General features: G+C 36.8%; 1 protein-coding gene across 1 annotated transcript in view; it reads right to left on the bottom strand.

Annotated features, from left to right (window-relative positions):
• Nucleotides 1-1,840: 1,840 nt before the first annotated feature.
• Nucleotides 1,841-13,556, bottom strand: part of Dnai2 (dynein, axonemal, intermediate chain 2) — a 41,851-nt gene continuing 30,135 nt past the window's right edge. The window contains exons 7-9 of the mRNA XM_069845475.1: nt 8,713-8,859; nt 7,008-7,208; nt 1,841-3,407 (exon numbers count right to left, since the gene is read on the bottom strand). Of these exons, the coding sequence (XP_069701576.1) occupies nt 3,183-3,407; nt 7,008-7,208; nt 8,713-8,859 (573 nt within the window). The 3' untranslated portion in view covers nt 1,841-3,182. The remainder of the gene's footprint in view (nt 3,408-7,007; nt 7,209-8,712; nt 8,860-13,556) is intronic.

Here is a 13,556-nt window from a genome sequence, read left to right as displayed (position 1 = left end):
TTTGTCAAAAATTGGTTTGAATGTTAACTCCCAAAAATGTGGAATTAAGTTAATTGTGAGAGTAGAAGAGTTATTAGTTAAACAGACTGTCGGAATTGCATATTAATTGTAGGTAAATGTAATATGAAGTTATGATGAAACCCATATACAGAAATGTGGTGGTACACTGTAACTGACATAAATATTGATGACAATACAAATAAATAAATATAATGACGCTCTATGAACTACTAAGTTATTTAGCGTCAATGGAATTGGTGATAGTGACATGAGGCTGAAGATTCGCCATTTAATTACCTGACATTCATCTTTTACATAATTGGGGAAAACCTCGGAAAAACCCAACCAGATAATCAGCCCAAGCGAGAACTGAACCCAAGTCCGAGCGCAGGTCCAGGTCAGCAGCCAACTGTGACTACCTCCTGTGCTACACTAATGCCTGAGAAGTTATTGTATTGTAGAATAAATGGGTCATTACTTCTATTCTGAGTCTAGAGTAAGTAAATCCTTCCCGGACTCTGCTAGTATGACAGTGTTACAGGTAACTTGTCCCAACAAGGATTTGAACCTGGGCCTCTTTGTTTCATGGTCAGACATGCTAACCATTACTCCACAGCAGTGAACCCTTTACATAGATTGCGTGTTGTACAGTGAAGTTGCAAAATGAGAGTACCCCCCTCCCCCAATGTACGAGGGGGATCCAGGAAATAACGACCGTTTTGTTGTCATAATTAAAAAAAAAATATTTATTTGAAAAAACAAAGTCTGTTACATAACTGAAGCTTCCTTTACTTCTCTACATAATCACCACCTACATTTAAACATTTGTCGTATCTGTTCACTAGCTTTAGAATTCCCGTGTTATACTCCTCTGCCGCCAGTTCATTAAGCCAGGTGTTCACTGTCTTCTTCAACTCTTCATCACTTCCAAAACGCGTACCACCCAGAAAGTCTTTCAGCTTAGTGAAAAGGTGAAAATCGCTAGGAGCAAGGTCTGGACTATAGGGCGGATGATCAAAGATTTCCCAACCGAATTGATCCAGCAATTCTCGAGTTGAAGCAGCAGTGTGCGGGCGGGCGTTGTCGTGAAGAAGCACAACTCCTCTCGAAAGCATTCCTCGCCTCTTGTTTTGGATGGCTCGCCGTAGTTTTTGTAAAGTCTCACAATAACGATTTGCATTGATCGTAGTGCCTTTTGGCATGAAATCCAGCAAAAGAACACCTTTGCGATCCCAAAAGACAGTAGCCATGACTTTTTGTGTTGAGAGAGTCTGTTTGAATTTTCTCGGTTTCTTGGGTGATGAGGGATGATGCCACTGATGTGATTGGCGCTTGGTCTCTGGGGTGTTGTGAGACACCCAGATCTCATCACCAGTCACAATTTGATCAAGAAAGGCGTCTCCATCTGTGTGATATCGCATCAAGAATGTCAATGCTGAGGCCATTCTCTGAGTTTTGTGTTGGTCACTCGTGCACAGATTTTGTGGTAGCCAAGATGTTGCGACACAAATTTCACCAAGCAAAGAACGAGAAATGTCAGGAAAGGCAATAAGCAATTCGTCGAGTGATGTGCGCCTGTCTTGCAAGATTCTGTTGTTCACTTTAGTCTTCAGGTCTTCTGTGATGAGCGATGGGCGTCCGGGTCGAGTTTCATCGTGGACATTTGTTCGCCCATTGTTGAACATTTCGCACCATTTTCTCACATTTCTTTCATTCATTACAGTATCACCATACACTTCTTTCAATTGCCGGTAAATTTCTGCAGGTTTCAAATGTCAGGCATTCAAAAATCGAATCACACTCCTCACCTCACAGTGGGATTATCAATCACGTCTTTCATTTTGAAGTAACACAAAATGCACAATGGCGACTTGTTGCAACCAGTACTCACAACATTATGAGAACACATGTTAAGGAAGCCAGTTGACCTTCAAACAAGGAAGGGGAGTCAGCTGCGCAGCGGGTATGCGGGAACGGTCGTTATTTCCTGGATCCCCCTCGTATTACAACTCTATGATGGGTAAGATTGATTGATTGATTGATTGATTGATTGATATGGACATGTACCTGATAGTTTAACAATCCAAGACATCGATATGAAGACCTTCATTTTCATAGCACAGATGAATTTTGCACCATGTCCTGGGAGATGTTTTGCAGAGATAATCAAGGGTCACTTTGCTGAAGGCATCTTTCACAGTTGCTCGTAATTGTGCTGTCGTTTTATAAGCGGTGATTTTGCACTTTGTCCATGATGAGCACCAAAGAGCATTATCAGGTGTTGTGAGATCGGAACTTCATGGAGGCCAGGCAGAAGGAGCTTGATCATCTGCAGATTATATTCCAATCCACCAATTCGGAAAGGTTGTATTCAGGTATTGGCGCACTTGCAATGCGAAATGTGCTGGCGCTCCTTCCTGTTGAAGGACCACAGTGTCTTCTGTACCAGCTTGTTGCAATTGTGGCACCAACCATTCACTAAGCATGTCCTGGTAGGCTGGTCCATTAACGGAACCTTGACAGAAGAGGATTGGAAGAGGATCTGCAGATGATTAAGCTCCTTTTGCCTGGCCTCCACAAAGTCTCGACCTCACAACACCTGATATTACTCTCTAGGGGGTTCATCAAGAACAAAGTGCGAGATCACCGCTATAACACGACAGCACAACTACGAGCAGCTGTGGAAGACGCCTTCAATGAAGTGACCTGTGATAATCTCTGCAAAACATCTGCTAGGACATGGCGCAGAATTCAGCTGTGCTTTGAAAATGAAGATCTTTATACCGATGTCTTGGTTTGTTAAACTATCAGGTACATGTCCATATCAATCAATCAATCATACCCATCATAGTGTCATAATACATGGGTACATCCACTTTGTGATCTCACTGTAACAATGTAAATGCACGAAAAACTCTCTTCTTTGCATATGTTGCATTTATATTTATAATTCATTATGAAATTATGAAAAATGTCGAACTCAGTTCGTATATGATATAGTTTCAGCAATTTTTCTCTTATAATATGCTCTAGTATAATTATTATAAAATGATATTTACATCTCATTAAATGCTTGTTGCTGTATTTCAATCAAGTAAAAACATGAGACCATTGTCATCTCCCTCCCTAGATTTCCCATACATAAAACAATGCAATTGAACTTCCATGCATCTGTTCTCCCTTTATTCTTTCTTTTCATCGCCACCTTCATTTTCACCCTCACTTCCGTCCTCATCCTCATATTCGCCTTCGTCTTGCATGTCCTCGTCCAATTCTTCACCTTCAAGCGGACCTTCAGTTGGTTTTTCTTCAGAGACTGCCATGATTTCTTCAGCAGGTGGAGGTTGAGGTTCAGGTTCTGACTCTGGTTCTGCTTCTTCAGCTGCAGCTTTCATTGCAGCCATTTCCTGCATGACGAGATGCAGAGGATAGAAAGAAAGCACCATTTACAAACAATTAACAACATATAAGAATAGTGTATGTAGTTCAATATAAAGGGTGTATCACGAGGTTTTCCCCTGGTTTATGGAGGTGATTCGTGGCGTTATTTGGAACAAAAAATGTAAATACAGTAATGGGGTGACATTCATAATTAAGGAGTTGCGGCAATTTGAAAACAGCAGAAAAAACTTTTTCATTTGAGGATGTCACTGACAAAAATGGAAATCATAGTTAGAATACAAACAAGTGCTTCATTTTGTACCAGACTTGCATGTAGAGTGGATTTAAAGCAAGTGTTCAAAATTTCCTCCCTGCATCTGAAGGCAAAAATTCGCACGGGTGTGAACCTCGTGTGTAGCATTTCGTAACTTTACATGTTCGTTCCTTATTGTCGCTGTGGCATCGAGAATGCGTTGAATCAACTCTTCTCGTATTTGTGTACCTAATCTGGTACACAATGTCTTTCATCCACCCCCAAATGCAGTAATCTAGGATTTTAAATCTGGGGATCTGGCAGGCAAACAGTTGGCATGATCATGTGGTTCTAAATGCTGCACTTTTTGCACATGAAAAGGATACAGTCTGTTTTCATAAAGAATTCTCCATATCTTGGAATGTGAAATGTTAAATCTTTCCCCCACACATCGTTAATCCTGCGCAAACATGTCTAGAGCTACATACACCATGGCGTGTTTCGAAAATCTGTTGTAACTCCTTAATTATGAATGTCACCACATTACTGTATTTACATTTTTTGTTTCAAATAACACCAGGAATCACCTCCATAAACCGGGGGAAAACCTCGTGATACACCCTGTATATTTACAGTGAATCTTCGATTATCGCCATTAATTCATTCCACAAAACTGTGCCGGTTATCACAGTGATGATAATAAAATTATTTAAACTCATGTTACAGTTATAATATAATTCGTTCCAAAACAAAATACAACCTCATGAACATCATCTTTCTGTTAGATTTTTTGAACAGAACTACGTGTATTACAATGAAGACTATCCTTTAACAGTAGACTTACTACGTTAATTTTTTCAGAATTTATTAATACCTTTATGTTTCTTATAGGACTTTAAAGAAGAACTTAAAAAATGGTGTAAAATTCAGTAAACATCTAACCACGCATTTCATAGGATATTACTTTTTTTTTCAAATGAGTGGCCCAAAGACTTGCACAGCAGTCTGAGGCTTATTGTGCTTGCTACTCCTGTTCTGTGAATGATATTTATTGCTGAATGACCACACTCTTGTACATACAGGGTGTTACATTAATTTACAGAGGTGATAGATCAAGTCAATGCGAACAACTTTTGTCAAATAAGTTTCTTGATACTTCTTTGAGAATACGAAATACAATGTGTTGCAACGATGCAAACAGTAGCAATGCTCTTGGAGGTCAATGCTCCGCAGTGGAAGTGAGAGGAACTTCACTCCGCAAGACTTGCGAATGTTAGTGAATGTTTGCAAACCTTTCTATTTTCTTTGCAACATAGTCTTTTGGCAGTACAAAGGATCTAACCATATCATACTTGTACACTTCATGATTGTGTCCTTGAAGGCAATTCTATTATGTAAGTGTTCTGATACATCAGAAATTAATGCTGAATTTATTTCTTTCCCATTCTTCCTGGAATGCACGTTTCTATAAAAGCCTTCAATAGTTTTGTACACATTTCATCTGAATTTTGCTGTTTGCAGATATCAGTGTACATTATGTTATCCTTTGTGTAAGCTTCCTCAAGATGCAAATACACATAAGGAGCAAAATCATTTCAACTGCAGCCAACAGAAACCCTAAAACTTCATGTGTACCATTACACTGAGTGTTTTACATGGGCCTTCCCCATCCTTTATCACAAACTCAATTGACTGCAGTGGTCAGGACGTGAATTTCCAAATGATGACTCTTTGCAACATTTCATAGCAGTGCTAAAAATTATTTATAATACAACACACAAATTATGCACGTGGTAGTAACACCACGTAACACAGCATGTAGCAAATCGACAACACCACCAGCACTCCGTGTAGCAACAGAGCAGCTAATAGAAAATGCTACATTCTGATTGATTCAGAAGACTACCATGCAGTGTTCTTCAATTTTTGCATGGGAAGAGTTATCAACGCAAATAACAAGTATAAGTAGTGTATGTTTTTAGGCACTAACGACATCTATGAATAAAAGCCCCATACACGCAAAGACTTATCTGGAGGCATGTCTGTACACACTTACCTCCGGGATGTATGTCTGAATTGAATGATTGCTCATATGTACACTCAGACTTACCTCCAAGACTTATAGCTCACCAAGAAGATGTAAGAGAGCATTGAAGTCAATGATTTCCAATACGATCACTCAGGAAATACAATTCCTCCATGGTTCTGCGTTCATTTGTTCGCAATTCCTTAGCGCAATTTTTAAATAGTATATCTATAGTTTCACTTTATAAGTGTTACTATAATTTTTTTTAAATTTCCCATAAGCATGGAAAAGATTTACATATTTCTATAAATTGTAAGAAAACTGCATGAGAATACTTCCTTGAATCTTAACTTTCATAGCTTGCCGCCATTTCGCTACAGAGAACTGCAAAATGTAACAATGAAATCTCGACCAGATGTTCACAACCAGACAGAACAACAACAATATAACTGTTTTATAAATTCTAAATTTCAGCTTTTTCGAGAGCAGACTGGATGATAAAAGATGATAATGATGATGATGATGATGATGATGATGATAATATAATAATAATAATAATAATAATAATAATAATAATAATGATAATAAAATCCAATCCAATAACACAGTGAAGAACTCAGATTGACATGTAAAGAGAAAAATGGATACAAGTGATTATCAGTAAGATGAAATGCTGCTGCTTTTCAACCTAAACGTATACTGTGTCTTAAACACTTAAATTTCCAAATTATTGGGTTCAGAGAGGTGGTTCTGTCCCGTGGCCTCTTAAAAGCTCTGATCGTACTCCTTTGGATTCCTCACTGTGAAACATATGTGATGAACATCATCTACACTAAAAATATTCCAGATTTGCAATAGTTACAATTGCTGCCATTACGATATTACTGCTCGAAATCATTGAGTGGACATCGATATAGACCAAATATCACAGAGCTATAAATGGAGTGTACATCATCCTATATATTTTGAGATACGAACCATGAAAATTTATTAAATAATTTTAAGTACTGTACTGGTACATTGAGTTTTGAAAGTGGAATTCTTTATCAGTGACCCTGTACTGTCTGACATGCAGTATGTGCTACAACTGTTTCCACTAAAGAAACAAGAGAGTATAGAAAACTATTAAAATGGCTATATCGCTCGCAGTGTGATAATACTAGAGATGAAGCAGCAAGTCAATTGACAATGGGAGAAGCAACTATGATACAGAAATCTACAAAAAGGCAATTTACCAATCAGATGGCACAACCATCCAGTATAAAAAAAAACTAAAGATAAATAATGGAAACTGTCTTGTTTAAGATCTATAGAAAACCAGAATACTGTTATTAAAACTCCTGTTACCTGTTCAACAAGTGTGAAGAAATTCTTTTCAGCAGCTTCGACTGCTGGATTCTTAAGTAGTGTGGGTTTACTTGAGGGTTCTCTTTCTACATATACAAGATCTTTATGTGAGCTTTCAGCAATTTTCGTTCTTAGACGCAGTCTTATCTCTCGATTTCTTGCTTCAAGTATCTTTTCTCTACGACTTTCACGCTCAAACATCTGTAAATAACATTTTTACAGTTTATTTATCAATAAGTTGTTACCACACTTTTCATTGGTTCAAACTTGAGAGCAATGGATTTTTTTTTAATGAGTTAGAATCTCTTCACATGACATTTTTCAAAAGTGAATTGACATGCTTTATAACTGAAAGAGAGAGCTCCAGTGAAATTACTGGCTCTTTCTCATTCATAAAAAATTTTCAACTTCACTAGCCATTATCTTTGCCAGTCATGCTGTTGTCAAGGCTACTTGTCAGATGCCCTACTTCAGAAATGGAATTTTGACAATTCTGACTGGCAATGCAGGAAGGTCGCAGTGACCATATGTGAAGATATTAGTGACAAACAACCAACTGCTTAAAGGGAGGTTTTTGGATCTTTGCACTGTGTTCTAAATGTAAAGATCCAATGTTTCGTAGCTACAGAGTGATTCACGAAGATTGTGCAATACTCTAGGATGTGATTTCTGTCATCATTCTGATGAAAAAAGTTCATATATACATGTGTTTGATTTTGAATAGTTTCGGATGAAATCACCTTTCTTTCTTCTGTAACACGCATTCTTGTGAACTCTTTCTCTCTCTCTGGACGTCTGGAGCTGTATGTGTTACAGTACAGCTGATAGCAGCGACGCAAAATCTCGTGACATCAGAGTCACGTTTAGAGATAACACCGGTACAACATATCTACCTAGCATCTGAACAACGGAAGTTAGAGAATGCGGCATGCACAGTTCACACTCGGGCGGCTACGTGTATTGCTTCAGAAGTGGGGTCTTTGAAAACCGGCTTTAATACAGATTTTTCAGCTGTGTAATAACGTGAATGTTCTTTAATAAATTTATAATACACCCAGTACCATTGTCGTAAATAATTTAAATGCTTAAACCTTCATAATATCTACGTTTATGTTTAGCATTCAGGACGACATAAAATCACTCAATTTAAAAAAATATATATGACATGTTTATATGGACTTCTTTCATCAGAATGATGTCAGAAATCACATCCTAGAGTATTGCACAATCTTCGTGAATCACTCTGTATATGTCAGCTCCATTACCAGAGAAATTAGGGAAAGGGAAACAGAGATCCGTTACCAAAAGCTGTTCTTCAGGACTGAATCAGCAGTTGTGACAGATATGTCTCCACTTTCCATGAATGTGTGACTGATTTCATATTTAAACATTAATTCGTTAAAAAAACCATCACATCGTCTCTCCATTAAAATCCCTTTTTCTCTAGAGTTTTAGTTAGTGTTATATTGAATCCATATTTAAGTGATATATTACATTTCTTATAAGTTATTTTACTCTCTCATTGTATGACGAATAAAGGATTATTGTGATGTTTTTTTTATCATACTGTAGTTCAAGAGGAGAAACTATTTATGCAGTAATTTCATTTGCTATTTGACAAATAAACTGAATTGTTGTGAAAAGCATAAAATATAATATGAGAAAATATATCATCTTGGTAACTTTTTTTATTACTGGTACTTACGGCAGTTAGTAGAGTTTTGTCATTGCGTTGTGTTGTAGCAAGGTTTTCCGAGAATTCCACGAGATAGGAAGTTCCCAAGTTGTTTCCCACTGCAACTAATTGTCCTTGATCATGTGCACGTAAACTCTTTAGCTGGTAATCGCAAACCTGAAACCATTTTTAATAAGTCCAATAACTATATAACATAAACATATTTAATATGTTATTATTTTTTGTACTGCAGCATTATAATAAAGAAATAGCATCAAATTTCTAATGCTGGGTAGTTAAATGTCATGATCTATGAAGAAAGGGTTGCTATGACAACATTGTTGTATTAAATATTATTGCACAGCAAATCGTTTCATAATATTAACATTATGGCACAAATTATGCTGTCATAATAGAAGTCATGACGTTTTAGTTGGCATGGTAATATTTTATGACACTGATACAATAATGTGACATATTATGCACCATTTTCACTAACCGTAACAACTGTTTATAATGCTGGCATACAAAAAATTTATTTTATATCTTGCTAATACATTTTAGTAGTTTTACTCCTTGGATACGAGATATATAAGGAAGTACATTATGCCCGTGCTGGCATTACGGATTTATAACATGCCCATGGGCCTGTGAAATTTGCCATGGTTACAGGCTATTGCAAACAAGCTTATAATATGCCATATTCTCGAAGTACGCCATCAGAAGAGCTTCATTTACAACATCCACATGCTTATCTTTGATACAACACACAAACATAGTGTATATATTCCTTGTTGTATATATTTCAGTGGAGATCCTCCATGAAGAATATGAGGATGTCCTACAGTTTAATTTCATGCCTCTGAGGATAGAAAACATTTTAATTACAGATTTTGATTTTCAATGCATCCCGACATATTAATTTCCTTTAAGCTTCCACTTTCTGTCGTGACTTGTTGCCACTGCACAGCTCAGAAATAATTTCCGAGGAACCATCCAAATATCTTACAGCAAATGGTTTCTTCTAGTAGTGAAGTTAGTGGACAGGAGAGAGTGCGGAGAGAGGGGTATGGCTTGAGTTTATGAATACTAATACTACGAACCTTCTTTCTGGGTGGTGGAGACCCTGTCAGAGACTACAATAAGAATTTTCAAGTACCCTTATAGCCTCCTTAAATGCAGATCATTGGTCATTTTAAAAGAATAGAATAAACGAAATAATAAATAATTTAAAATGATATGATATAAAAAACAAAATTACATAAAAATAAATAAAATAAGCTATAATAAATGCAAGAATTAACAGGACTTTCAGATGACAGAACAGCTGAAAGAATATCTGAAGTTGTATTTGATTGTTTAAAAGAATTTAACTGTAGCAAGAAATTAATTGCTCAAACATATGACGGAGCATTGGTAAATATCTGGCAGTACAATGCCTTAGGAGCCATCTTCGCAACTAAAAAGGGAGAAGAATCGAACTTCATTGCAAATAAATTGCCAGTTCCAGAATGGTGAGTCAAAGACTAACATAGGCCTACTTCTATTGATTTTGCATGCTCTGTTATTATTATTATTATTATTATTATTATTATTATTACTGGTAGTAATATTATATTATTATTAATATTAGTTTCTGTCTTGGTTATCAGTCGTCAATCTCATATCCTACATACAAAAAATATCACAAGTCGCCACTGATATATTTTTAAACTTTTCAGGTAATAATTTGTTTTCAGCTTCAATAGCCAATTCACAAACTTCTTGAGGAATATTACATTCATTCATTTTGTACGAGTTTGTTAACAAACTTCCTACTTACCATTTCATTAATCAAATCAAATTAATGTGATATATTAATATTTATTTCCTTTTCTAGTAAAGAAGTAAGACATACATTATTGTATGTTGTATGCAACTCTGGAATTATTAATAATTATACAGCTTGGACAACTTACAAATCCTCGGGCCACAGGCCCTTGGTTTAGTAAATCTGTTGCCCTCAGTGCTTAATTATCAACATAATACCCTTGATACATAAATAACTATTATGAACTATACCTAGTCTTATAGTTATCCATTTTTGAAGCTGACAAATGTACTAGACAGAGTGTTAAAAAAAGTATACAATATTTTAGGAGGTGATAGTATGCATCAAAACAAGAAAATAATGTCTAATAATCATGGGTCCTACAACACATACTGTCTGAGATCTCAGCACTTATTCATAGGAGGTGCTCAATGTGACGTTCATTCATGGCAATGCATTTCTCTGCCCTGCAATACAGCAGATTACCAGATAATCATACTGTAGTTGACACCCCTGGCATGGAATAATGATATGTCACAAGGAATATTAAAAACAAAAGTCTGGTTGCGGATATGATCGGTGTTCAGCAGAGATAGTGTTGTGAATTTTCGTAATCATCATGTGTGGGCTGATGAAAATCCCCATGCAGATGAAGAAACAAGGCATCAGCACCGATTCTCAATCAACTTATGGGCAGGCGTTCTTGGTGATAGATTAATAGATCCATTTGTGTTACCACAGAGATTAACTGGGGCTCGTTATCAGGACTTTCCTATTAATGTATTAAAACAAATTTCAAAGAGTGCGTGATTCCTTATGCCGAAGAGCAGAGGAATGCATTGCCATGAATGGACGTCACATTGAGCACTTCCTATGATCAAGTGTTCAGATCTCAGAAAGTATGTGTTGTAGGACCCATATTTATTAAACATTATTTTCTTGTTTTGATGCATATTAGCACCTCGTAAAATATTGGATACTTTTTTTTAACACTATATGTAAACATTATAAATATTAATTAAAAGACTTATTTCCCACTATATTAACGTTAATAAAATTCACAATTAAAAATATGTACCGGTAGGTATGTAATAAAAATATATGAATTATAATTTACTGGTTGGACTACGACCATCATTAATATACCTGACTGGCCAAGCAGCAGAGCTGTTGTGGAGTGTAGGATATGTACTGGGCACGACTGCCTGCCCAGGATAGGAGTATACTTTAAACATCCTGCCCTCTGTGTAACTGAGAAAAGGAAATGAATGGGAACCACTTGATGTGTTGTTCAGCACTGCATAAAACCACTGTAACCCAGAGATCCTGGGAATAGGGTTGCCAGATGTATGATTTTACCCGGAACAATATGGTTTTAGCTCTTTTTATTCCGCTTACGTTGAGAGTGTTGAACTGTATGCCAGATGTTCTGTTTTCAAATTCCAAATGCCGTGCACAGTACCTACATCACACTTGCAGTGTGGTTGGTGGCGGCATAGCAGTATGTGCGACAGTACCAGAAAAATTGGTGTATTGTATAGATTAAACTGATGCACAAAAACCGAAAAATATTATATTTGTAATAAAGTTCTTGCTAAGCTTTTCCCCATTTACGGTCATTATTTTCAATAATGGTTACAAAATGGAAAGATGAAAAGAATAGAATACTGAAAATGTTATAAAAAATGAACTTATGTCACTGATTGAGAAGAAACTGCTTACTGAAGGATGCACTGGAAGGAATTGTGAAAGGGAGAAAAGCTCGGAGCAGAAGAAAATATCAGATGATAGACGACATTAGATATATGGATCATATGCGGAGAATAGAGGAAGGCAGAAAATAGAAAATATTGGAGAATGCTGGATTTGCAGTGACAGACCTGCATTTGGGCAGAAAACTATGAATTTAAATACTATTATAGTCACAATCATGCCATGGTATGAAAGAAAAATGTCACAACCTTGAGCGGGAATCGAACCTGCGACTTCCTATTATCCGGTCAGGAGCTCTACCACTGAGCTATCGAGTTCGTCTGACGCCAAAGGCTTGGAATTATCCTTTCATACTGGCGACTCTGTTATAGAGTACTGTCCATAGCGTCTGATCTAGTCAGCACTGCTTATGGCTCGAAAGAAACTTTACAAATGTAATCTTCATCTTACGATGTTTGGTGACGTATACACGTCCGTTGATGTGACATATTAATGAATTTAAATACTACTATACTCATGCCATGGTATGAAAGAAAAATTTCACAACCTCGAGCGGGAATCGACCCTGCGACTTCCTGCTCTCTGGTCAGGCGCTCTACCACTGAGCTATCGAGTTCGTCTCATGCCAAAGGCTTGGAATTATCCTTTCATACTGGCGACTCTGTTATAGAGTACTGTCCATAGCGTCTGATCTAGTCAGCACTGCTTATGGCTTGAAAGAAACTTTACAAATAATCTTCATCTTACGATGTTTGGTGACGTATACACGTCCGTTGATGTGACATATTAATGAATTTAAATACTATTATAGTCACAATCATGTCATGGTATGAAAGAAAAATTTTTCACAACCTCGAGCGGGAATCGAACCTGCGACTTCCTGTTCTCCGGTCAGGCGCTCTGCCACTGAGCTATCGAGTTCGTCTCACGCCAAATGTCACATCAACGGACGTGTATACGTCACCAAACATCGTAAGATGATTACAGAAAACTATGAATGAAAGAATTCTTTTCTTATACACTCAATGTTTTTTTCTTTTTTTCTAAGAAACCGAATGTGGATGAAAGATGTTCCTTATTTCCCATCTCAAAATCTGGCAACCCTAACTGGGAAGCCAGAGGCCGACTTATAGGCTAATAACTGTTGTCACAATGCCTGCTATTTGTTTAAATAAATAATTCACTGCTTGATTTACTGTTATTTAAGCCTTCTCAAATTTGAAGATATCTATTTTGGTCAGAGTGGTAGCATACAAAGGTTGCATTTTGAAATAGCATAATTCTTTTTACATTCGTTTTAAAAAGATAGATACTGGTACTTACATTTATATAGCTTTCAGCCAAGAAATCT

This window comes from Periplaneta americana, chromosome 14, assembly GCF_040183065.1.
Source record: "Periplaneta americana isolate PAMFEO1 chromosome 14, P.americana_PAMFEO1_priV1, whole genome shotgun sequence".
Taxonomy (NCBI): Eukaryota; Metazoa; Arthropoda; class Insecta; order Blattodea; family Blattidae; genus Periplaneta; species Periplaneta americana.
Note: the sequence above shows the minus strand (reverse complement) of the source record. Positions and strands in the feature narration are given on the sequence as shown.